Here is a 26,210-nt window from a genome sequence, read left to right on the forward strand (position 1 = left end):
GCTTTGTGCGCGCCTGGAACCCAGCTGTCGCCGCCCCTCGGAGCCCCCTGCCCCCGGCGGGCGCACATTTCCGGGCCGCCCACCACCCCGACCGCGTCGATAGCCGCTGCGCCTGCCTGCTCCGTGGCCGTCCCGCCCCAGTAGCCCCCGAAATGCCGGTCGACTTCACCGGGTACTGGAAGATGTTGGCCAACGAGAATTTCGAGGAGTACCTGCGCGCTCTCGGTAAGTTGCTGCCCCGGCCGGCCGCTCGGGGACGAGGGCTGGGCCCCGCAGAGCCCTCCCGAGGGCCCGCCTGCCTCTGCCTGGGCCAGCCGCCGCCCCGTGCGCCGGCCAGCGAAAGGGCTTCGGCCGCCAACTTGGAGGGTGGGGGTTGTTAGGACTAATTGGTGGTAAACATCTGATAGTTGCCTCTAGACTTGGATAACTTCATTAGGAAAGCTGGGTCTAGTTTGCTAGGTTTTGTTGGTACAGGGTCAGCATAAGGCCAGAAAACTTTGTTGCAAAAAAAAAGAATGCGCAGAACCGGTTGCTGGCTGAGACAGCGCTAAGCGAACAGGAAACCCCAATGGTGCTGCCCCGGGGAGGAGCCGGCTCCTGGGACCCCGCTACCTTGGAGACAGTTATCTGAATTTTCCTGCCAATTCTCTGTCCCCTCTACCCCCTCATCCCCTGCAGATGTCAACGTGGCCTTGCGCAAAATTGCCAACTTGCTGAAGCCAGACAAAGAGATTGTGCAGGACGGCGACCATATGATCATCCGCACGCTGAGCACTTTCAGGAACTATATCATGGACTTCCAGGTTGGGAAGGAGTTTGAGGAGGATCTGACGGGCATAGATGACCGCAAGTGCATGGTGAGGATTTGCATACACCAGGGCATCTCCTGCCCAGGGGGCCTGACGGAAGTCTGGACTACTTCCTTTGGGAGGGAGGCGAGGGCCCTTATGTTCTTAGGGACCAAGGATCTTCATACTCCCAGCCCTCAAGGTAGGCAGCACCCACTTATCAAGCATCCCCCTCTGCCCAAACAGGATAGTGATGGATATGAAAGCTGCAGATTGTTGAGTCTCTGTTGTGTCCGGGCACTGAGCCAGATGTTTCATACATTTGACTTTATCTAATCCTCACGACAACCTATGAGGGTGGTAGGAGTATAACCATTTTACAGATGAGGAAACAGTCTCAAAGAGATGAGTAACATGCCCAGAGTAGCTAGGGAGGGGCTGGGCTGGAATTCTAGGCAAGTCTGTTGATTCTCTTCTCCTCTGCCTGTACTAGGGCCAGGTGGAGGAAGGCTGAAGGAAAGGAGGAAAGAAACACAGGGAACTCTTGAAGTGTAAAACTTCCTGTATAGCCTAGCATGAAGCCATTCTAGGAAGCAGGGGATATCGTGATCTCCCTAAAGCCTCTGACCTGCCCCACCTTGTCCCGAGCTGGGATTTGGCTCCTGGCCCTCCCCTTCCCCACCCTATAATCCACTGCCTGCTGAGCTTCCTTTGAACCTTGCAGCCAACCCCTACTCAGTAGGTCATTGCCATGGTGGCCCAGGCTAGAGGAAGCATTCCTGCAGGAGGGGGAGGGAAGTGAGCAGCCTATCCCCAAGGGTGGGAAGCTGATGACCCAGAGACCCCAATTAGTGTTTCCACAGGAAATTCTAGAAGGTCAGCCCCAAGTCTCTATCAACATTCTTGGGTCACTGGAAGGTCTGGGTGCTCCCAGCATCCCTTTCAGTCTTGGGTCCAGAGCTAGTATTGTATGCTCACCCCCAGGGACCTGCTTTGCTTGTTGACGGAGCACCCCCCACCCACCATCTCCCTTTCCCCTCCCAACACTTACTGAGGGTCTGCTGTGTGCCCTGCACCACACTGTTATTTTACACCATAGCCCAATGAGGGAGAGATCCATGACCCCATAATATACAATGACTGAGGCTCCAAAAGGGGAAGAGACTTGTAAGAGATGGGATTTGAACCCTAGGCCTTTGCGCTTTGAAGCTTACCCTTCTGCTTCCTGCCAGGCCCCTGTCTGCCGGTCACCTTTGCAGAAGCCAGATGGCAGAGGTTTGCTGGGGCTATGGTTGAAGGTGCCAGAGTGTGGAATCCCAGGCCTGGACTACTCACCCCTGGCTTGTTGATTCATCCGAAGGTAGTCAGGAGTTGATGTCTGAGTCTGCTGTTTGGAGTGATGGCAGAAGAGGGGGTAGCCAGCAGGGAGTGTCCTTGGAGAGGCCGATACTGGTGTAGGAACATGTCAGTTGTGCCTTAAGAAGGCCCAGGGCCTCTTAATCCTCAGAGAGGCTCGCAGTGGGAAAGGAGACTGGCAGCAGGGTCTGCCTTGGTAAGGTGAGGGCTCTGCCTTCCAGATTACTGTCCACGATCTGTTCCCTGGCCTGCTGGATGGAACTAAGGACACCTCTTGTCCCCAGCTCACTCTTAGGGTACTCACAGAGCACATCAGACATCTCTGTTTGTTTTAGGTCACTGCAGCCTCTGGAATGTGCCTGCTTATACTTACTTGGCTAATTGCCTTCCATCTTGCTTTCCCTCCCTCATCCATTACTGCGTGAGACGTATGTTGATCACCTGGTAATACTAGCCAGTGCTTGTTGAGTGCTTACTGTGTACCACATACTGTTACCACGTACTATTCCCATTTTATTTTAACCCAGTCTTCACAATACCGCTTTCAACCCCATTTCACAGATAAGAAAACTGAGGCAAGATTTCTTGTTGTGTGACGTTGGGGAGGTTAAGTAAGTAGCCAAGGGAGGGTTTGAATTTGGTCTGTCAGCTCCAGAGTCCCTGCCATTAACCACTGCACTGCACCTACCACGTTCCTCACACACTAATCACGGCCCCAGGCACAGGGACGTGGAGGAGGGTGTCGCAATCCCTGATGTGCCAGGAACTCACAGTCTTTGTGGTGAAGACAGACACACAGAGAGAACATAGTGTGATTAGTGGTGACAAAGGGAAGCACCTAGAGGAGGGGAACCCAGAAGGACTTCTGGAGGAGGTGGCTTCTACCCAAGAGGAAAAGGGTAGAAGAAACGAAGGTTTCAGACACAAAGGAAGGGGCACATGGCCTCCTCCTTTTCTCAACTCAGCATTAGGATATCAGGACAACCCAGGTGAGCAGATCAGGGAGCCCAGCAGCTGGGCAAACTAATGACATTGGACTAGGGTTCATGGTCACCTTTGCTGTCCCAGGACTCAGGGCGCCCCTCTCCCAAGTGTATGGCACTCACTCACCTTGGTGCTGTTGAGGGGGTGGACGGCCTCTCTGCTCCGGCCTTCCCTTGACCCTTTGCATTGCAGAGAAGTCCTTCTCTGGCTGCCAGCTGGATGGAAGCCTACGGTGAAGAGCATAGCCAGGGGAGGGCGGAGGATAATCGAATTGCAGCGACTGTCCAGCCTGAGGCTTGCAAGGGCCAGAGGAGCTGCCTGCCAAGAGGCCGCAGGGGCTGAGGTCTCCAAGTCCCCCTGGGGTCCTGGGCCAGGCAGTTGCCAAAGCTAACTTTTACCGCTGCCCCTTCTGCTCTACACACTCCGGCACCCACCAGCCGGGAGCAGTGGCCAGGAGGAGGCCAATCTGTTCTCGGGACCAAGTTGGCTGGATTCTAACATTTCCTTCCCAGCACATCACAAGGGTCTCATTTCTCACCTGGGATTGTTCATCTGTTTTGTTCATTCCTTTCTTGGTCCTACAAGCACTTTATGGCGCTTACCCATATCTTTGCAACCCCTGTGTTACTGAGACGAATTGCACAAGATTCCTGCCCTCATAGAGCTCAGGGCAGTGGGGGAGGCCAGACATCCTGTGATAGCATGTGGGTGGGGGCAGGACAGCCAGAGAGGTACCCCCCCCCTGGATCTGGGAGGTCAGGGAAGGTTCTCACAGGAAGTAGTCTGAACTGTGGCTTGAAGGATAGACCGGAAATAGCCAGGCAAGCAGAAAGGGGACAAGAGGAAGGCCAAGGCCAAGAGAACAGAAGTTGGTAAATGCTACTTCAGACCTGTTCCACCTTGGCCTCTGGGCTCAGCCCTGGAGACACAGAAGCAGCAAGGCCTTCTGGAACACCCAGGCCATTTTTTTTCAGTGATGGCAGTACAGTGAGCTGAGGAACACAGTGTAGAGGGGTGAGGGAGCAGCGAAGTTGCCTGGTTGAGGGAGGCCTTGAAAGACAAGTAAGCATTAGGGCATATGCAGAGACGGGAAAAGTGCATTCTGGACCGAGGGAGCCGTGTGTGTGAAGGCCTAGGAGTCCAAAAAGGCCTGGTTGTGAGAGAGCCTGGGAGGTGGGAGATGTGTAGTCCACAAATACCAGAGTGCCAGATGTGACTGGGGAAGATAGGAGTGATGAGGACCCAGTAGGGAGCCTGCGTGTGACCCTGACAGGCTGCAGGGACCCCTTGCCGGGAGAGGTTTGGTCAGACTGACATCCTTCCCTAAGGGCCCAGGGGCTTGCTGGCTCAGAGACCTCCGATTCTGCCTTTCTATGGGAACATTATGTGTGCTCTAGCACAGCAGCCAGAGGGTGAAATCTGGCCTGCAGATGTGTTTTTGTTTGGCCTGCACAGTGTTTGAAAATTTTCAGAGCCAGTTGCCAAAAATTGTAAGATTTCATAGAAAAACCCATATTTCTGCCTGTTCTTACCAACACAATCAAGATGGCTGAAAACACTGGGTGCCCATTTCTTCCTGTGCCGTGTGGACCCCTGGGGCACTGTCAGAGCTGTCCCTTTAGATGGGACACCGCCCAGGCCTCACCCTGCTCTGTTAACCTGAAGTCCAGGATCAAGGAGCCCTTTGTCTTTGTTTGCACTGTGGGTTCTTTAAAGTAGAGTTCTTTAAAGTGTCCTGAAGCGGACACCAGCCACAGGAGCGCACAAACTTGTTAGAAACACAAATTCTCCGGCCGCGCTGTTGGCCTACGGAATCAGAAAGTCTGGGTGGGGCCGGTGGCTTGGGGCTCGGTTTGTGCGCCACATGGCTCTGATGCGGCTGAAGTTTGAGAACCCCTGCTCTGGAGGAAAGAAACATCTCTGTGTACGTGCATCTCTGGAGACACTGGGAAACCATACAGTCAGCTGCAGAGGGCCCCGGGCCACCAGCTGGTTTGGTCCATCATCTGACCCCCCCGGAGACATTGCCATCCAGGCCCAGAGCCACCTGGAATGGCTCAGCGGTCTGTCCCCAGACTGAGAGGTGGAGGATGCAGATCTGTGTGGCCCGGGATCACTCAGCTCACATTTCCAGTCTGTCCTATTCAGATTTTATGTGACCTGCAGGCAGCAGGGTCTGTCATTTTGGCGGAAATGTGTGAAGACTGGGCTTAGCTTTTCTCCGCTGCCACCTGCATGCCTTTATCCATTAAAAGCAAATCTCGGGCCCAGTTTGAAGCCAATATCACGTATTAAATCCAGCACAGGTAGCTTTGGCAGGGTGGGAGGGCTTGCAGGAGGAGGGCTCTCCTCAACCCAGATAGTGTTCCCCACTCAGGCCAGGGAATCCCTTGGAATGAATAATGATGGACTTCTTTGTTCCCAGCTGTCCCCAGCATGAGCAGCTTTTGTGGGAGAAGACAGCCTGGGTCGGAATCACAGCCATGAGCCCGGCTCCACGTAGTGGTGGCAGAAGGGCCCTTTGTCATCCCACCTCGGACACTGGGGCCGGTTTTCCCTGGAGGGGGCACCTTTGTTCATTTGGGAGTCTGGTGCCTCTTGCCCAGGCTGAGGCTTCTCCCTCAGCTCCAGCTGTGAACTCAGGATGACCCCTTCCGCAGAGCCTGCCTTCCGGCTTGCGGCCCTCCACCCCTCTGTTGCTTTCTTTGTTTTTATTGTAAAAGGAAAAAGAGAATTCAAATAGCGAAGGAGAGAGTGGACTGCAAAGGAAAGGGCCCCTTCCCCTACTTGGCCTCATTCCCACCTCCCAGAGGGTATCACCACTCCTGTTTCTGGTGGATCTGTCGGAAATCTTCCTCGAATATAGAAGCTGTCTATCTATTGATCAGTTTAAAAAAAAAAAAAAAAAAAGGAAGGAAAGAAATCCAGTCCTTGGCTCCTTGTTTTCTCACTCAGTGCTGCTTCTTAGGCATCTTTCCATGTCCGTGCTTATAGATTTTCTGAATTCTCTCTTTTAACCATCTGTGTTTCCTTCCCTTCCTACCCTGACTTCCTCCCTTCCTTCCTCCCTTCCTTCCTTCCTTCCATCCATCCATCCATCCATCTAATTATATATGGTAATACATGAAATCCACAAAACTGCTGTTAACACTTTGGTTTAAACTCTTGCCAGCTCTCTGATCCTGTTCTTGTCTCATTAATGGGTTTTTTTCTGGTTCATATTTTAAAGAACACAATGCCGATGGCACAATTAACTCCCTGGACCACAGAGCTGTGAACGCCCTCAGACTGGGGAACCTTCCAAGGGCCACAGATCAGGCCCCCAGCCCTCTGCTGGGTCCTTTCCAGAATGGAAACACGGAGTCTCTTTCATGTCTTAGCTAAAGTTCTCCGACCTTTGAAATCGGTGTCAGCAGCATGCTTTTGAGGATTACAAAAAGAAGAATTTAAGCAACCCAAATAAAATGCACAAAGTAGCTTTCAAGAATCACACTGTTGTGTTAGGTTTTGTTTTTTTGTTAGGCAGGAACAAAGAAAAATAACAAGCCCTAAGTCTTTACCAAGCACCATGCCTGCAACGAATGATTTTAGCACTTTTTCTCTTTTGGTCTCCACAACAGATGCAGTTCTCTATGTGTCATTATGCCCATTTTGCGGATGAGAATCTGAGGCTCAGAGAGGTGAAGAACCTTTTTGACCCCAGGTCCCAGCCAGCTGGTGGCAGAGGAAGGATTCTAACTGGTCTGTTTATAAAGGTCTGTATTACAAGGTCTCCCTCGGAGCTCTGCTGAGGGCCAGCACCTCAGGTCCTTATTGTGAGCCCATCACAGGCTGGAGGTGAGCGCACAGGACTGACAAGGCATGGGGGTGTGGACAGCAGTGCTAGTCCTAGAGGCCGACATCTGGGCTTGAATCCTCCATTACCCAACTGACAGTGACCTTAAATGACTGGACACGCTGCCTCTGTCTTCACATCTGCAAAATGGGCATCATGATTGCTGTCTCACAAGGCAAATTCAGAGGACCATGGAGATAGCACAGGGAACAGTGCCTTGTGAAGCCACAACACTGTGTGCAATAAGGGACCGAAAGCCCTTGTGATGCCTTAGACTAGAGGCAAAGCATAATCGTTGACGGTGGCCTGGTGTTGGTTGGGGGAGTTACCGCTGTTTTTTTTTCTGACCAACATTGCTCTCCCCACCCACCCAAAGAAACACCTCCTCTTCTGGTGGGAGGTATTCCCTTACTCACGTCATACGGTCTAGTGGAGCTGCACGTCATGGTACACTGTCTCTCGTGGGTTGGGCACCTTAAACCAGGGTGATGACCGTGTCCCGTGACCTGTCACGGGATTGCCTCATCTCACCTTTTCCCAGGGTTTAATTTAGGGACACTGGCAGAGAGCTGTGTTCTAGTCCTTCTAAAGTTCATAAGCTGGTGGGATGCCATCTCCCATGGCCGTGTGGAGCAATCCAACAGAAGAGAAAGATGAGGCCAGCAGAGGAGCAGAAATTAGAGAGAGAAGCTGCAACACTGGGGATTTGTTGGAGCCCCTGACACCAGCACATCTCCAAGACTTTCGGTGTACTTGAGCCAGCCGGGGCATTCCCTTTCTTCCCCCTGAGGCTGTGTGAACCAGTTTCCTGTCACTAAAGACATCCTCAGACAGAGCCCACAGATCATGGGTTAAAGAACCACATCAATAGTTAGAGCAGGAGTTCTCAACCTTGAGCGGCCCACCCCCCTAAGTTTCCAAAATCAGAAGGTCTGCCGTGGAGCCCAAGAACATGTTTTTCTAATGAGCTCCCAGATGCTGCTGATGCTGCTGGTTCAAAGACTGGGCTTTTGATAACTCCTGAGAAAGAAAAATGAGGAAGCAGCCTGGCCCGCGCCCAGGATCCTGTGATGTGCTGGTCATGATTCAGTGTAACAAGCCTGCGCCGGGGCCCCGGCTGCCTAGTTCTGGGGGCTGGATGAAAGTGGAGACGTGCAGTCCAGTCCCTGCGGATGAAGTCTGCCTGGGGACACCAAACTGGCAGCGACCCATGATGGTCTGCAACTGAGCCCCCGGGTAAAAGACCCCAGTAGTGTGTGTGTGAACAAGGACGGGCTACGACAGAGCACTTAGGAGCTTTGGCCTCGAGGTGGATCCGGATTTGAATCTGGGACCCACCTTCCAGCTGTGTTTCCTTGGCGAAGGTACTTTATCTGTCATCTATAAAAATGAGCCGGGGGTCATAGCACTGATGAGATTATTGTGACAATTATGTATGGTGATGAGTTATTTCATTTTTCTATTGCTGTGTAACAAACCACTCCAAAACCCAGTGTTCCAAAACTCTAAGCAATAGCAGCTGTTTATTTTGTTCACGAGTCTGCAATTTGGGCAAAGGGGGGGTGGGTGGTCCCCACGGCATGTCCTGTCTGCAGGGAGCTGGAAGACCCACATTCCGTGTGGCCCCTCACACGCACTGTCTCCTGGCTGCTTGAGCTTCCTCAGGACACGGCAGCTGGGCCCCGAGAGTGAGAGGGCTGAGAGCACAAGGCAAAAGGGTATGACAGTGTTGTGATCTGCCTTGCCTCCAAAGTCACATAGCGATACTTTGCCATATTCTCTTGGTTGAAGCGGTCGCCGGGCCTGGATCCAGAAGACCTGAGTGAGCAGGAAACCCCCTCTGCCCTCCCCTCCTGGCATCCGGAGGCTGTAAGCTGATGACTGCCTTCCGGTCCCCTTGGCCCCGTGGGAAGCTTCTCGTGTAACCAGCCCTGCAGCTCAGGTCCTATTGTAACCTCTCACGTGGGCTTGAGGACTTACTCGTATTTGACTTGGAGTTGGCTGAAAACTCTGCCGACCAGCTCTGTGCCTGAGTCACAATGGCTTCGTCCCTGGGAAGCATTGGTGTGGCTCATCTGTGTTGCACAAATTGATCTGTGCTAGAGCATGCGTGCATACACACACACATACACATACACATACATACCACCCCTTGTCCTCCAAACAAAAACTCCAGGTCTCCGTTATGATGCCTGAAATTCCAACGTTAGAGCACATTTATTTTGGTTAAATATCCCAAGCCTTTTCTAGGTGTTTCCTTTAACCAGCAAATACCTTAGAGGGCTGGTTGTCTTTAATACAGGGTGATTGGTGAGTCTGTCCTTCCTCCCCCCCCACCCCCCCCCCCCCCCCGCTTCTTTCTTTCCTGACCTGAGGGGCCAAGGACAGCAGAGAAGACTCTGGGGAAGAACTGTATAAACAAGATGGGCATGAAAGGTGTGAGGGTAGAGATGGAGGAGAACCCAGGCTGCAAAACCCACCCTTACCCATCCTCACAACATACCTGGCTCTGCATGCAGGAAATGAGGGGCTGGGGAAATCCTGTCTGACAGTGTGCGGTGAGTCACGAAACATCATCTCACTCTTTGGCTCTGAGATCCCACTTATGTAATTACACTCCAAGAAAATCATTCAAAGGAAAGCCACGTCTATTTGTCCAAAGGTATTTGTAGCTGTGTGGTTAATAACCCTCCCCAACCTACATATAAGCACAGCCACCATCTGGGGGCTTCTGTGTGGCCGGCTCTGCCCTTGCACTTTACATATATTATTTAATCCTCCAACAGTCCCGGAGAGGAGGTGCTACTCCCGTTTTACAGACAGGGACCCTTGGGTCCTATGTCACATCTCTGGTTAACCATAGCCTTGGGATTCAACTTCACACCTCTCTGACTCCAGACTCTGTGTGGTTTGCAGAACTGGCCGCCTCCTGCTGGTATTCCTAAGTGCCACATAACCACAGGTGGTTAGAGTAACTGTGGCTTTTTGGTTCCACAGACCACTGCATTGCCATGTAAATGATCACCGTGAAGATAAATGGAAAGTGTTTATGGGCAACAAGTCAACAAGTTCGGTAGATTCTGCTTCTTAGCATCTCTTTCCCCTTCCCCCATCCCCACTTCTCTGAATATCTCTTGCCTGTAATAATAACAATAATTATTAACATCTCTTATGCTTACTCCTGTGCAATAGGCTCCGCACTTTCCAAGAATTCTTTTTTTTTTCATTTTATAAATTTATTTTTATTTTTAAATTTATATCCAGGTTAGCTAGCATATAGTGCAATAATGATTTTAGGAATAGATTCCAGTGGTTCGTTCCTTATGTATAACACCCAGTGCTCATCCCAACAAGTGCCCTCCTTAATGTCCCTTACCCATTTAGCCCATGCCCCTATCCCCAACCCCTCCAGCAACCCTCAGTTTGTTCTGTGTATTTAAGAGTCTCTTATGTTTTGTCCCCCTCCCTGTTTTTATATTATTTTTGCTTCCCTTTCCTTATTTTCATCTGTTTTATATCTTAAATTCCACTTCATTCCACATATGAAGTCTTATGATATTTGTCTTTCTCTAATTGCGCTTAGCATAATACCGTCTAGTTCCACCCATGTTGGTGCAGATGGCAAGATTTCATTATTTTTGATTGCTGAGTAATACTTCAGTGTGTGTGTGTGTGTGTGTGTGTGTGTATACCACATCTTTATCCATTCATCGTTGATGGACACTTGGGCTCTTTCCATACTTTGGCTATTGTTGATAGTGCTGCTATAAACATTGGAGTGCATGTGTCCCTTTGAAACAGCACACCTGTATCCCTTGGATAAATACCTACTAGTGCAATTGCTGGGCTGTAGGGTAGTTCTATTTTTAACTTTTGAGGGACCTCCGTACTGTTTTCCCCAGTGGCTGCACCAGTTTGCATTCCCATCAGCAGTGCAAAAGAGTTCACCTTTCTTCACATCCTCGCGAATATCTGTTGTTGCCCGAGTTGTTAATTTTAGCCATTCTGACTGGTATGAGGTGGTATCTTACTGTGGTTTTGATTTATATTTCCCTGATAAGTGATGTTGAGCATTTTTTCATGTGTCTGTTGGCCATCTGAATGTCTTCTTTGGAAAAGTGTCTATTCATGTCTTTTGCCCATTTCTTCACTGAATTATTTGGGGTTTTTTTTGGGGGGGGAGGTGTTGAGTTTGGTAAGTTGTTTATAGATTTTAGATACTAACTCTTTATCTGATATGTCATTTGCAAATATCTTCTCCCATTCTATTGGCTGCCTTTTAGTTTTGGTGATTGTTTCTTTCTCTGTGCAGAAGCTTTTTATTTTGATGAGGTCTCAATAGTTCATTTTTGCCTTTGTTTCCCCTGCCTCCAGAGACATGTTGAGTAAGAGGTTGCTGTCGCCGAGGTCAAAGAGGTTTTGTCTGCTTTCTCCTCTGCGATTTTGATGACTTCCTGTCTTACGTTCAGGTCCTTCATCCATTTTGAGTTTATTTTTGTGTATGGTGTAAGAAAGTGGTCCGGGTCCATTCTTCTGCATGTTGCTGTCCAGTTTCCCTAGCACCACTTGCTGAAGAGACTGCCTTTATTCCACTGGATATTCTTACCATGAGTTACTTCTTCACACTGATCTCCCTTCCGCCATCCTCAACTCTTCACCCTATCGTTCACATTCTAAAATGGGAATCTTATTGTATCACTCCCTGGCTCAACTGCCCAGGAGCTCCCCAGGGTTGGCAGGCAAAGGCCAGAGGTGCCTTGGGTTTTTCAGGACATGGCTCCAGCTCCAATCCCTACCCACCTCATATCCTTGGCCCCATCCCACCATTTGCAGGCACCTTCACTTGCCCTCCTCCTTGGCATCTCTCTGTTCACTTCCTTGGGATAAGTCCCCTTATTTCTCCCTTGGAAGAATAATTACCCATTGGTGAAGACCAGCCCGAGCTTGACTTTTCCACCAACCTTGTCCTGACTCCTCATCCCACCTCATTCATCCTTTCCTTTTGCTTCACTGTCACTCTCTGCAGCCATTGCTCCCAGGGCACCTGTGACACTTATTAATCGATTTGAGATTCTAGACAGTGGAACCCACACTTTGCATGTCCAGTGCCTAGCACAGAAGGCTCCAGTGTGTTTGTCATATGAGTGTTACATAAAAATAATAGAACTTCAAGCAATATAACTGGTAGATCATATCACTGCAAGATCCATTTGGCACTTGATAATAGCTAGTGTTTGTTGAGTATTTCCCATGTGCCAGGGATTCTAGACACTTTCCATGTATTAGTTCTTTTTTTTTTAATGTTTTTTATTTATTTTGAGAGAGAGAAAGAGAGAAAGCAGGGGAGGTGAAGAGGGAGAGGGAGAGAGAGAATCCCAAGCAGGCTCCGTGCTGTCAGCACAGAGCCCAACGCAGGGCTCGAACTCAGCCAACCATGAGATTATGGCCTGAGCCAAAATCAAGAGTCGACGCTTAACCGACTTAGCCACCTAGGTGTCCCTCCATGCATTAATTCTTTTAAGCCTCATGATTCTGTAATGAAGATGCCAAAATTCTTCCTCTATTCTATGTGAAGAAAATGAAAGCCGGCACCAATATCGCTTGTCTGAGCGGAGAGAGCTGGTGGAGCCCAAATTGGGATCCTGGCAGTCTTGAGTCCAGATTGCTACCAGAGAGAGGTGGCATCCTTGTTATGTTAAGGGTCACAACTCTGGAATAATTTCTCTGTGAGGCTTTTGAAATGTCAAATGCAGTGTCCCCAGTGAGGTAGCGGGGTCATGGATGGAATTGTCAGGTGCAGAGGAGTGGGGGTCTGGTTTGCATCTCATTCTCAACGGTGGAGGCTGTCCACGGCCCAGCTCTCTCTGCGGCAGAACCTGGCTGAGTCATAACCGGTTCACCTCTGGAGCCAGACCATCGTCTTTGGAGTCTCATCTATGCCACTTGCCAACTGGGCATGAAACAAGTTATTTCACCTCCCCATGCCTCTGCTTGTCTGTGAAATGGGGATAATTATAAAGTAAGGGATCCCTACTACTCCGCAGTGAGGATTAGATGAGGGAAAGCCTGTAATCGTCACCTCCATCAGTATGAGCTGTTACTGTTAATTCTTTCATCGTGTAACCTGTGTTCTCCAGAAGACAAATTCTAGAGGTGGTGACATGTGTGTGGGTGACCCGGCCACCCAGAGAAGAGCTGGCAGAGCTACCTCACGCAGGCTGGCCTGCAAGGGCGCGTGCCTGTCCACAGCCGGAGAGAACAGGCTGGGCAAAGCCAATGGCAGAGGGAGCTACTGCTTATGGAGGGTTTGCTGTGTCCAGCACTGAATGGGTCCGTGCAACCCCTTGGTTCATTTCATCCTGATGCTCTTGTTCTGCGGCAGGACATTCAGCCCCACTTTGCAGATGAAGAAATGGAGGCTCAGAAGGTGGGGCACGTTGCTCAGGGTCTCCCTGCTAGGTAGGGATGGATTGGGGCTCGGGCCTGCATCTCTCCAAGACTGTCACCAGGCCCCCCCCAACCCCCCACCCCCGCAAATGCCCAGATCAGGCAGGCAAGCCGGCCCATAGCCTACCGGGTACTGTTTGGCAGCAAGAGCATCCATGGCGGCAAGACGCTCATGGGGTAACAGAGAGCAGGCTGCGGGTTCCGAGTTGGGCAGAAGGGGGTTGAAACCATGACTGGCACTCTTCCTGGCTTGTGTGGCCCTGGGCATGACGGCTAAGTGCTCTAGGACTCAGCATTTCAGGCCAGTGTCACACAACGGCTAACGCAGTTCTGTACGGCTCATCTTTGGAAAACGGCTGCATTATCTGAAAATAAAAATGTGCTCATTGCAAGAGTACCCCTACAATGTTTTTCTGCCATTTGTTCGTTCATTCAGCAAATGGTGATATGCATTTTCCCTGCCTTAGATTCTGTGGTGGGGCTTGGTATCCTGCAGTGACTAAAAGGATCCCAGACCCCAAAGAGCTCTCAGTCGAGAGATCCCGACTTGCTGACTCCTCTTCAGCTACTGAGCTAGCATCTCTTATCTTCTGGGAGCTGTGTGCTTCTGTTCGCCTTGAGAGATAAGAAGTAGAAACCAGAGGCTCTTGTGGCAGTGACGAGGGTCTGGTGGACTCTGCCCTTCAGAGTCCCTCCGAGCACTCTGGCAGGATGGCCCCTCCTTTACTGTACATCCTCCCCTGCCACCTCCCAACAGCCCCCCCCCCCCCCCCGCCTCCACACCCGCCCTGTGGACTTGATAACAAGCTGATTCCCTGCCCTGGCTCAAGTAGCAGGCTGGCTCTGCCTGCCAGATAAGCAAACATCCGGACTGTCCGTTGCTCAGGTCTGGCTGGTTGGAGCCGCCAAGATGTAAAGTGAGGGAAAAGAGAGGCTGAGTCCTCTCCCCAGTAAATTCTGGGCTTGGAGGAGCAGGGTCAGGATCCTTGGGGAGGGTCATGCCAAGAGAGTCCAGCTGGGCAAAGCTCATTTAGAAGCCTCACTCATGCAGCCTCCGGCCTCCCTGCATCTGTCCAGGCTGTTCCTCTGTTTGGGATTCCCTCGTTCTTCTTTTCCAACTTCTGCTTCTTAACTAACTCCCGTGGTGTTTTCTGGTGTCAATTCCAGCATTAATTCCAGCAGTGATTATCCCCTCCAGGAAGCCTTCCCTGATAGATCTCTGTCCCCATTCCAGAGACTGATGAGATGCCTTCCCACTTCTGCAGCTACCATCACCTGCCTCAACTCAGCACTTGCCATCCTGTTGGAATTCTCTGCTTGTCTTCTTCTCTAATAGTCTGTCTGCTCTTGAGAGTAGGATGCTCGCCTCACCTGCCTCTGTTTCCAGTACCCAAGGCTAGTGTGCAGGTGTCGAGCGCACGATTGCCGGATGTTTCCTTGCACAGAACCACGCTGGAGAATCCTACTGCTCATTCGAAGATCAGCTTAGATCAGGTAACTGCAGGGCACAGTAGGCAAAAACATGGACTCTAGTCCAGTGAGACTCACATCTCATCTCCCCACTTCGTGGCTGGGTGACCTGAAAGGCTCAGTCTCCACATCTGTAAAATGGGAGAAGTGCTCCAGAAAGATACGACCCAGGCTGTATTTAATACCCTGCCCTGCCCAGTGCATAGTGAATATTCAGCACATATTCTTAGAGTAATGATGGTGACGGTGACAATGACAGTGGTGCTATTACTTCCACCAGAAAGCCTTCCCTGTCCCTTCACTGGGCTGGGTACCCACCACCCACCCCAACTCAGAACACCAGTGGTGTCAATGCCAGTTTACATATCTGCCTTCCCCTTAGGCTGAGCTGCTCTGTGGCATAGCTTGGGTCCAGCCCAGCCTTAGGGCCCCTAGATTGGGGCACTCAGTGCTGGGTCCCTGTATTGGCTGAGCACAGTTTCTCATGAGCCCTGTGACTTTCTCCAGCCCCATTTCCCTCCTCCCCATCCAGAACCTTGGCCTCATGGGGCCTTGTGCTCTCTGAGGGCTTCTTATTTTAAAATTGATCCTGGGTACTTTCCAGAATGTTTAAGGAATTTTTAAAATGACACGTCAAGATTAGCCATAATATTTTATCATTTTGTTTGTCCTAAGAGTTGTTATCATTTGCGGTTAGCTCCTTCATGGCATTAGAATCGCATTCTTTCATGCCCACAGAGGCCTTGTTGTGGCTTTACTGGTTTACAGTAGTTGCTCATAACAGCTTTTGTGTCTCTGATTACTCGTTCACATGTTAAGGCCTTATTAATTTAGTTTTAATCTGCTTTTAGAGAGAATTGGCTTTTCCCCTGAATGTGCTGATTTTAGATAATTACCAGCCTCCTAGGAGTGGATCAGAAGAGAGTGAGCACACTGCTCACCGGGCCGAGCCTCGTGGGCAGCTACTGGACTCTTCCACCAGAAAGAACTGGGTCCAGGTGATGGCCCAGCCCATAACCCCCACGAGACATAGTCTGGTTACCTGACTAAGTCTAATTTTTATCAGCTCTAGAGCTTGAAAGTCAAGTGAAACATGGAAGTACCTGGCATTTGACAGGCTCCCTCTTACCTTTCCTGACTTTTCTCATCCACTTACTTATTTAACACAGGCACCAGAGGCTGTGAACTGTCTTATTGTCCCAGGAACCCTCAAAGGGTGAAGCATACTTTAAAATCAGACTCCAGGAGCAATGGCCAATTTGCAGCTTTTAGCAATTCACATCATGTACAGGAAGTGTCTAGTCACTGTCTGGTTTTTCAATCCCCCACCCCCTCCAGAATTTAAAGAACACAGGCTTTGGAGTCAGATCTGGGTCAATCCTGGCTCTGACCTTTGCAGAAAGAAGCACTATGAACAAGACCTCCCTTCTGACCTGGCTCTGGAACCACAGAGACAGTAAGATGCAGTCCCAGGTGCCTCTGGGAGGTGGGTCCGTAAGTACAGGGCTTCCTCGAGCTGTGTGGGCAAGTGTGGAGGGGTCAGTGACCCATCCTCCCCCTGCTTGTTGGAATGGGTGTTTGGGGCATGTGAGAGCTTTAACAAATGTCACAATTCTTGGGAGGCAAGATGAATCCCACTGTTTGTGGACCAGGCCAGGTCACTGACAAGAGATGGGTCCATTTAGTGTGAATAGTCTGTCACTCCCAGTATAGGTCACCTGCACAGGGCAAGGGGGGCCTCGGGACCCCTGGGACGTGCTTCCTCAGGCTGCCTGCTGAAGCCGGGTTTTCTGTGTCACTGGTCCCCATGCAGCTGTGCCAGCTGGGGTTTCTAAGTGGTCAGGGGAGCTGGATAATGGCTTTTGAAGTGACAGTCCCTTGTCATAGTGATGCAAAGCTGTCTTCATTCATCTGTTGGTGCATGTCTTTCTGGGAAAGCTGCTGACAGAGCCAAAGTGTTAGAGGTTATTTGTTTTTAATAGAAAAGTTACTGGACTGGCTTCACTTTACAACCAGCTTCCCTGGACTCCAGCCCTTTTGCAGACTTGCAGGTGGTCCGTGCAGTGAGGAGAGAAATTGAAGGTGGCCGGATTTCCCCTTCGTTTCCAAGGTGGAGTCCCAGAGCCCACAGTGGGGGTACAGACAACACTGCCTATCTCTGTGGTTTGTATCGTGTCCACCTCAGCCCCCACAGGCACCTGCCTTCCCATGCCACTTGGAAAGCATCAGGAATATTCTCTTGCCTGAAATTCCCCCATTAGACCCTGGCTAAAGGGATTAAGCAGTAGAGAGTGCCTGAGCTGGGAACCTGCGTTGGATGACCTCTTAAAGACCCTTTCAGACACGGCATTCACAGGGCAAGCCAAATCCTTGTCCCAGATTTCACTGCTCCTGGTCTAGCAAAGGTGGTTGGCTCTTACCACAGAGGACGTCACAGGATGAGTTCTTAGGTCCTGGGGAAGATTGTCATCAGGAGTTATCACAAGAAAACAAGTGACCATTGTTTGTTACCCAGTCCCCTTCCAACATTACTTCTTTATTTCTCCTCTCCTGTTCTTCGGTGACCATCCTCCTCCCTGACTCCTCACCCCTCTTTTCTGTTCTTAGGACAAATCTGGCCCTCTAGGGAAAGGCTGGTTTATTCCCATAGGATACAAAGCTTAAATAGAAAAATCCATTCCCACCAAAAGTGAACATGAGCTAGCCAAGCAGGAGAACTAAATCACCGTTTTGGAGCCATCACTGCCATGAGTGGGGAGTCTCCAAATCTTCAGCTTGAACAAAAACCAATTAAGTTTTAGGGCAGTGGACATCCCAGTGCTCCTGGGTGCCCAGCTCAGCAAGCAGCCCCTGCAAGGTCTCCTCCTGGGTCCAAGTCTCCAGGAAGGGAAGGAGCTTCTGAAACGTTTAGCCACGATGAACAGCCTATCCATCATGGCTTCACAAACTTCCAACTTAAAAGAAAAGACTTTTAGTTATTGTCCAGCTTGGACAAGCAAATCCCATCCCTGTCTAAACTCTGGAGGTCTTGATGACTATTATTTGGGCCTCCTATGCCAGCCCTGTGCATTTTACGTACATTTTCTCTCATCCTCAGCACAACCTGGTGAAGTAGGTCTTCTGGTTAGCTAATGCCACATAACAAGCTGCCCTGAACCTAATAACTTAAGATGACAACCATTTATTCTCCTGATTCTGTGGGTCAATTGGACAGTTCTTGAGTTCCATGTGACTGCATGTTTAGCTGAAGGCTCAGTTGGGGTGCCTCAGTTCTCCTGCGGTAACCTCTCTCTTGTCCTCCAGGGTTTTCCACGTGGTCTCTCTCCCCAGGATAGCCTGGCCATCCTCAGAGCATGGCAACTTGGTTCCCACAAGGGAGGGTTCTAAAAGACCAAGCCCCCGGCGTACAAGTGCTTATAAAAGCTCTGCATGCTTCGTGCTTGCTAATGTCCCGTGGGCCAAAGCGAGTCACAAAGCCAAGCCCAGAGTCTGTGCAGGAGGGGACTTCACAAGGGTGTGAATATGTGATCCATTAATCCCTCTTTTGCAGATGAGGGCACTGAAGCTCAGGAGGTTACTCTCATTGCCCAGTCATTCCTCACGGCTAGAGACTGAGATCCCAGGTCTGTTGACTCCTAGGCACGTGTTCATCACTGACAGTACTGGGTCCACCTGATGCAGGTGGAGGGTGGGCGGTGGGAGGGGGCAGGTACCAGGAGCCCTGTGTACATGATGGCTGAGCTTCCTGCCCTTTTTAGCATGGAGGACAGCTCGGCTTCTTCCCCAGCCGACGGGTTCCACCCAGGAGATCAGAGCCAGCGGGCTGCGTTGCGGGTGCAGGCGGCCCTGGCAGGCATTGGAAACATGCTCCAGGTCACAGTCCCAGTTTTTAGCCTGGCGCTGTGGCCCCGTTTAGTCCCCCAGCCCTGTTCCCACCCTCTCCTTAACTCCAGGATAGCTTTTACGGCACTGGCCTGCTTGTCCTTAACGCACTGTGTTTGGCATGCCTTGCCGCTTAAAAACAAAAACTAGTTTATGTTTCCTGTGAGAATGAGGAGCCCTCCCAGGCACTGCAGCCTCTGGGTTTCCCCTAACGCCAGCGCCAGCCACACCAGGCTGGAACCGCCTGGTACTTTTCCATCTGACCTTCTCAGCGGTGATCTCTTTAGGACCCATCTCTGGCTCTCAGCACCCACACCCAACAATGTTTGGACTGAACTGAAGGGTGTTCTCCTGGAGCTTCTCAGAGTCTGAGCACAATGCCTGTGTGTATGTGCAGCCCCCAGAGACTCTAGCAGACACCTGCTGGATGCCCTGCCCTAGGCTGGGAAACACGGGGGTCACAGAGTCCTGCAAGCCTCATGTTCCAGCCCAGATTCTTTCCTTGTTAGCTGAGTGACCCTGAGAAACTGCCTTAACATCTCTGAGCTCAGCCTCCCCTGTATACATCCAGTACAGACAAGAATAGTCTCTGTTCTGTCCAACTTACCCGGGGTCAGAGACAACAGGAATTTGGGGTTGAGGAAGTGTCTCCTTTGGAAACTGCCATAGCATTTGTGTGTTAGGGATCCTTCCCTTTAATGGGCTTGATTGTAGGGCTCTGAGAAAGGGTTCTCTATGCCCAAAGATCCTTCTGCCCTCTCCCTCTATCCCTCCATCTCTCATGATGCCTGAAATTCTGCTATCCATCATTCTTTTGCTAAGGTATTTTATTATTTGTATCCAACTGGTCCCCATTAAAAGATGTCAAATGATCTGGAAAGGGTAACATGTTAGTTCAGGAGCAAAGCCTGCCTTACCATTAATGAACATCTCTTTCAAGCTCGTGCCCTGACGTTGATGTTGGACGGTAAACAGGTGTGAGCTTTCTGGGGCTCAAGCTGGCAGTAGTTATCAAAAGTCTTAAAAATATGCATACTCTTTAATGCTACAATTCTTCTGTAAACGTACTCCAAGAAATTGATGTGTTCAAAACTGGGTTATTCCAGGCAGTCTTACTTATAATAGCACAGAATAATAAATAACTTAAATGTCCAAGAACACAGAATGGACTAAATGATAGTGTGTGGATATGATGTAATACTAGCAGGCTTAGCTCCATGGTCCTGTGACCAAGTGCAGTCACACAGGTCACAAGGCACAGAAGGGCCCCTCGCTTGGTTTAATGCTCGTCTGCCACCATCTTAAAATTCCTAACATTTTTTTAAAAGAGCCCCTCATTTTCATTTTCTGCAGGGCGCCACAAATTATGTAGCTATTTCCTTAATATTATGTAACAATTAAAATAATGCTTATGCGGACTATTTATTGAAGTGGAAAATTGCTTCCATTAAATGAAGAGACTAGGGCCCAAAACCATAAATGATGCAATCCTAATTTTTTTAAAAACAGAAATATATATATGCATTCATAGAGCAAAATACTGGACATAAACACACCAAAATGTTAGAGTAATTACCTCTGAGGAGGCAAGATTACAGGTATTCTTTTTATTACCATGTTCTTCTTTGAGCATTTCTTGTATTTTCCAGCACGGAGGGCCTGAATATGCTTATTGACTCTGACGTATCTGGCAAAGGCAGAAGTGTGTATAGCGTAACTGGGGACCAGCGATCTTTTCTTAGCCTCAGGTTGAGTCTGGAGCCTTTAATATACAGAGTAGACTTCAGGATAAACACACAAAGAGAAGTTAAGTTGATGGGGAAGCCAAGTACTTTTACGAGCTCCTTGAAGTCGAGGAATGTCTGATTTCTCAGTCCCCACTTCTCTTCGTAAGCCCGGCATGGACGGGGTGCCCAGTGAATGGGCATCTTGTCTTGTGGCTTGAGTCATTAAGCCCATGACACACCTCATCAGACATCCACTTCATTATGTTCTCATTTGAAGGTGGGAGCTTCTCTTTGGCTTGACATGTGCCCCGAGTGATCTCTAGACCCCAGAAAGGAACGTCCCCACACCAAGTCCTCCTGATCTCCGTCTCCCTCTGGAAACAGGTTCCAGGACCAGAGGTCTGATTTACTCCTGCACACAACTGGCTCCATCTGTCACCCTGTGCCTGTGTTGCCTTGCAGGCTTCACCCTAACAGCAGAGGGCAGCAGTCATCAGTGAGCCCTGGAGGGAGCTGAGGGGTTTGGAGGAGGTAGTCCCCACTGCCCAGTGAGTGGCCCCACTCACTCCATACTCATTTCCCAGACTTCTTCTCTCCTAAATCCTTATCAGACTGTTGCTGACTATCTATCAGCTGAACAGCTGAACGTGGCCGGGAACACATGAATCCTAGAAACTTGCCTCTGTAAAACCAAGGCCAGTGAGTGAATGGCCTCTGGCCCCTTCCTATGACAGGAACACAGGCACCCAGTGACAGGGTGGACCTGCCTAGAGCCAAACAGTGAACAAGGGGCAAATGGAGTCTTAACTGCAGGAGTGAGGAGGCAGGGCTCATAATGTGCAATTGCCACATATAGAAAGGCTGTTCAAGGGGAGGTGGGTAGCTGCAAATACAGGAAATGCCCACTGCACCTGCACAGTAGCCTCTCCCTGCCAACCTGGGGTGCACTCAGCCTTCTGAAGCCCCTCCTCCTTTCCCAGCCCCCTACTCAGCCCCAGCTCTGAGAGCCCCACCCTGATGACCTTTTCTCTCCTAAGTACCCCTTTAAGTGAAATTTAGGGAAGTTTTTGTAAATGTTAAAACTGATTTCCAGGGGACATCTGGGTGGTTCAGTAGGTCAAGCACCCTACTCTTGATTTCAGCTCAGGTCAGCTCACTGTTGTGAGGTCAAGCCTCACGTCGGGCCCTGTACTGACAATATAGAGTCTGCTTGGGATTCTCTCTCTCCTTCTCTCTCTACCCCTAACCTGCTCGCACACACATACTCTTCTCTCTCAAAAATAAAGAAATACTTAAACAAATAATAAAATAGGGATGTCTGGATGTCTCAGGCGCTTAAGCTTCCGACTTTGGCTTGGGTCATGATCTCAGAGTTCATGAGTTCAAGCCCCGCATGGGGTCTGTGCTGACAGCTCAGAGCCTGGAGCCTGCTTCGGATTCTGTGTCTCCCTCTCTGTCTACCCCTCCCCTGCTCGCATTCTGCCCCTCTTTCTCTCTCTCTCTAAAAAATAAATAAATGTTAAAAAATAATATAATTAAATAAAATAAAACTGATTTACATGTTGTAATAAGACACATGGTGGACGGAGTTAGGCTGCAAATGTTCTGTAATGAAATTGACTTGAGCACACCCTGGGTAAACAAGGTTGGGGCTGCTTTCTCAGGACTGACAACCCTGTTCCTTTGCTTGGCAGACCACGGTGAGCTGGGACGGGGACAAGCTCGAGTGTGTGCAGAAGGGGGAAAAGGAGGGACGCGGCTGGACCCAATGGATTGAGGGTGACGAGCTGCACCTGGTAGGTTGCTGGTGTGTGGGGTGGGGGCGGGGGGGGGGGCAGAACAGGGTCCAGAGACTATAATCACTGTTGAGGTCCAGTGGACCTTGGAAAAATACTCTGTGGCTGGGCCTTGGTTCTGCTCTGAAACTTCTCTTCCAAGGGCCTGAAGAAGACCTTTGAGTGATTTTAAACACTGAGCCCCGAGTTTTCAAGGTCTAGGCTGACTCAGCTGTCCAGTCAGAGACATGAGGAACAGAGGTGCGTTTGCTAAGCATCAGACATGGAGCTAAGCTCTTTTGCATTCCATAATCTCTCTCTGTCCTCTCAGCAGCCCTATGGGCCAGCTGCTATTAGGGGTCCTATTCTGGAGATGAGAACATGGGGGCGCACATCCAAATTACACAGCTAGGAGACGGAAGAACTGAAATTTGCTCCCAAATGATGTCTGTGTTCACCAGGCCAAGCTGTGGCAGGCTAGAATCAAGGAGAATTCTTTAAGCTTCTCAACACTCTAGGTCAGGGGACGAGAAGCCTTTGTCAGTTCAGAAGCCTAGGTGTGGGCCTCTGGCTTGGGAACTCAGGTCAAAGCCATTTCTACTCCATCCTTTGTCTGGGAATAGTACACACAAATCCAGAAGAAGGGGCTTAGCATCTGGAGAGCTAAAATAACACATGTCCTCCAAAAGGAAACCTCCCATCACTCCTTTTCCCTTGGAACTCCCCGGCTACCTTCCTTCTGAGAAAAGAGCCTGGTCCAGGTGACTTGGGTTCTTCAACTCTTGACTCACTGGGTACCTTTGAGTAAGTACCTTCCTCCCTCAAGCCTCCCCTGCAAAATGCCATCCTACCACATAGGAGTTCTGCAAAGATCCGAGTCCGTGTGAATGCTGGGAAGAGGCACAAGGGCATTATTTTCAGAGGCATTAGGCTAACGCAGTGCCTGACCTTGAGCCTGTCTTCTCCCCAGGCCTCTATTTCGACTGCAGAGCAATGAGGGTAGATGGGTATGTGGTCTCCACTGGCTCTTTCAGCTCAGTAGTTCTGTGGCCCTATGCCAGAGGTTGCAGATGGCGGGGTGGGGGCGGGGAGGGCTTGGACCTCTTTTCTTTGGCCATCAGGGAGCTTCACACTTCTTTAGGGAACAATTTAAAAATTAGGAGATGTCACATAAATATTCAGATTTCCAGCCTCCTTCAAAACACAAGACAGAACAAAACAAAACTTGGAATATGTGGTGACACTCTGTGTGTCATTCCCCCCGGCCACTCAGCAGGGGCTGTCCTGTAAGCAAGGCATGAGCTTTCTGGTCTGCATTTGAGTACTACCTGGGAGCTTTTACTAATAGCAATTCCAGGGCTCCACCCACTAAGACACTGATATAACTGGTCTAGCCTGGGACCCAGGCATTTTTTCAGACTCCCCAGGTACTCTAATGTGTAGCTGAAGCTTAGAATTTCCACGCCGTTTGCAGCTTTGGCCTTGGCGACCTACTGAATCCTCTGGGGGTTAAGCCATGTGTCTGGGCCCAATTTCTTCCAAGCTTGGGCACAGACTCTGTCTTGGGCTCAGGACTGAGGTTCTGAAAGCCTTTTGGCTCCTTGAGTGTAGTAGGGGGAGGGGAGGTATCAGAGGGTCCTGCTGGCCCGTTTTGAGCCACATTTTTTTCCCAGCTAGCCCTGCCTAGGTCATAGCAGGGCCCAACATCCATTGATCCAGTTTAACGGACTTTCTAAGGTATTGGTTAGTTCGAACCAACTCTTGAGGAGAAACAGCAGGCGCTAAGTATTTTCGAAGTTCCTGCCCCTGTATGCACTGAGCCCCAAGTGTGACTTTGCTCTGGCCAATGACAAGCATCTGCTTTTGTTTCAGGAGATGAGAGTGCAGGGTGTGGTCTGCAAGCAAGTATTCAAGAAAGTGCACTGAAGCCTGAGCAGACCTTGATCTCCAAGAATGAGTGGCATGGACGTGTGGGCCAGGATCCCCTCCTTTGCACAGCATGGGGCAGAAATGTCCAGCCACTCCTAGGCATCTGTTAGCAGAGTCTCTCTCTTGGCTTTGTCTCTTTTCTTTTCCTTAAAACGAAGCCATCCCAATAAAAGTGATTTCTGCTCAATACATCTGTTTTGAAGAAGCTTCAGAACCCCACTGTGCTCACTTTTTCTCTGGGGCTTCTGAAGCCAGCTTCTCCTGATGCCATCCCTGGGCTGAAGGAGAAATATCACCCACACACCTGCAGATTTAGTCCTGACCTTGCACCTGTAAGGTCTTTCCCCAGGAGCACAGGCTTGGGTTCAGGATGTGTGAGCTGACATTCACTTATCCACGTGTTAAATACCTTGCATGGTACATGTCTAGTCAGGACCAAAATGTAGTGAATGCCACAGAAGCAGGAAAAAATGCCCTCCACCTGGGAACTTAAAGCCTAGGTAAGGAGATGCAGCCACCACCGATCTCCAACTCCATACTATACACGTAGGAGATGCTCTAAAAATGATTCGTGAATGAGATGGAACTGGATAGAATTGTAAGCCAAAGCTAGAATGAGGTGAACCTTAATCAAAGGCAATTACCAGTCGGACTTGATTTCAGAGGTGTCATGAGCACACAGGTTACCACCCCAGAACTGTTCCACCTCACTTATGAGCTGATGTAAAGCCTTCCTTCTCACTGTTATCGATGAGGCATAACTGGCAAATCCCTCTAGAAGAGGGAGACTAGCTCATGTTCATGCTAAAGTGTAAATGACTGCTAGTGTGCCTTGGCATAGAGACACTCAGGGAAACTGAAAGGGAGGAAACGAGAGACCAGGATAGAGGAAAAGCACTGCACAATGGAAGACTTCCATCCAGGACCCCCTTCAACATCAATTCTGCTTAGGCTGTGCCCTGGCCCTTGGAAGAGTGGGTTAGGAGCCAGACGAGCGGAGTTCTGATTCCCACTCCACCACTCAGGACAACACCACAAGTCTCTGGATCTCACTTCTCAAGTCAGAAAACCACACGAACAAGCTACCTCCCCTTCCATCCAGGTGTGCTGTGAAGCCTGTAATGCATATTACACTTGTAGACTGCCAAGCACTAGACCAGTGGCTCTCAGACCTGGCTAACCATTAGAACCACCTGCAGAGCTTACAGAATTCCCTCTACCTGGGCTGCTCCTCAGCACCAGTTACATCAGAGTATCTCCAGGTGGGACCCAGGCGTCAGTAGTTTGTAAAGCTCCCCGTGTGAATCTAATATGCCACTGGAACTGGGAATCACTGCCCTAGACCATTATTTCTAAACTGAGGGTAATCTCGCCCTTGCCCGGAGCATTTGGCAATGTCTGGAGACACATTTGATTTAACAACTTGGGTCAGGGGTGCTGCTCAACACCCTACAATGCACAGGAGAGCCGCCCCCCCCCCCCAATGGAAGAGTTACCCAACATGTCGACAGTGACAAAGTTGAGAAACCCTGCCTTAGACAAATGTAAGAAATGTTTAATGTTTTTTTCATTATCTAGGTCATTTCCCTGGCCTAGACAAGGCAATGAAACCCAGTATTGCTTAAGATTTTAGAGACCTTTTCACCTTTGCCCTGGTCTCTGGTCCTGAGAATAGAGAAGTCAAAGGCCTAGAAGGTCATAACGGCTGTTCACTCACTCGTTACACAAATGTTTAATGAAGCACTGACCTAGCATCATACCTGTTGGACATTCTGGAGTTCCCATCCTATCCCATCCCAGGTATGGGGATCCCCTACAGATGCCCACCCCCAATACGTAAATACCTCACCCAACAGTTAGGTTCTGATGGGGACTCAAAGTGTGAGTGCATGTGACGGAGAGGTCATGGCCCCACCATTGGGAGTCTCTGGTCTCATGGGGAGACTCAGCCCCACTCTGATTGAAGAGCTTGACCAACAGGACCTCAGTGGGAGCCACATGACGTTTTTGAGCCTTA

The 26,210-nt window shown here is 50.0% G+C and overlaps 1 protein-coding gene across 2 annotated transcripts; it reads left to right on the top strand.

Moving 5' to 3' along the window:
- Positions 1-24,380, top strand: RBP1 (retinol binding protein 1). Of its 2 annotated transcripts, XM_049628738.1 has the most exons (5): positions 1-225; positions 679-857; positions 6,749-6,883; positions 22,184-22,285; positions 24,137-24,380. In XM_049628738.1, the coding sequence occupies exons 1-5, from the start codon at positions 153-155 to the stop codon at positions 24,188-24,190; spliced, it is 543 nt and encodes a 180-aa protein (XP_049484695.1). In that variant the 5' UTR covers positions 1-152; the 3' UTR covers positions 24,191-24,380. The 2 variants fall into 2 exon arrangements, with proteins under 2 accessions (XP_049484695.1, XP_049484696.1); XM_049628739.1 differs by lacking the exon at positions 6,749-6,883 and having other exon boundaries at positions 13-225.
- Positions 24,381-26,210: the final 1,830 nt, after the last annotated feature.

This window comes from Panthera uncia, chromosome C2 (assembly GCF_023721935.1).
Source record: "Panthera uncia isolate 11264 chromosome C2, Puncia_PCG_1.0, whole genome shotgun sequence".
NCBI lineage: Eukaryota > Metazoa > Chordata > Mammalia > Carnivora > Felidae > Panthera > Panthera uncia.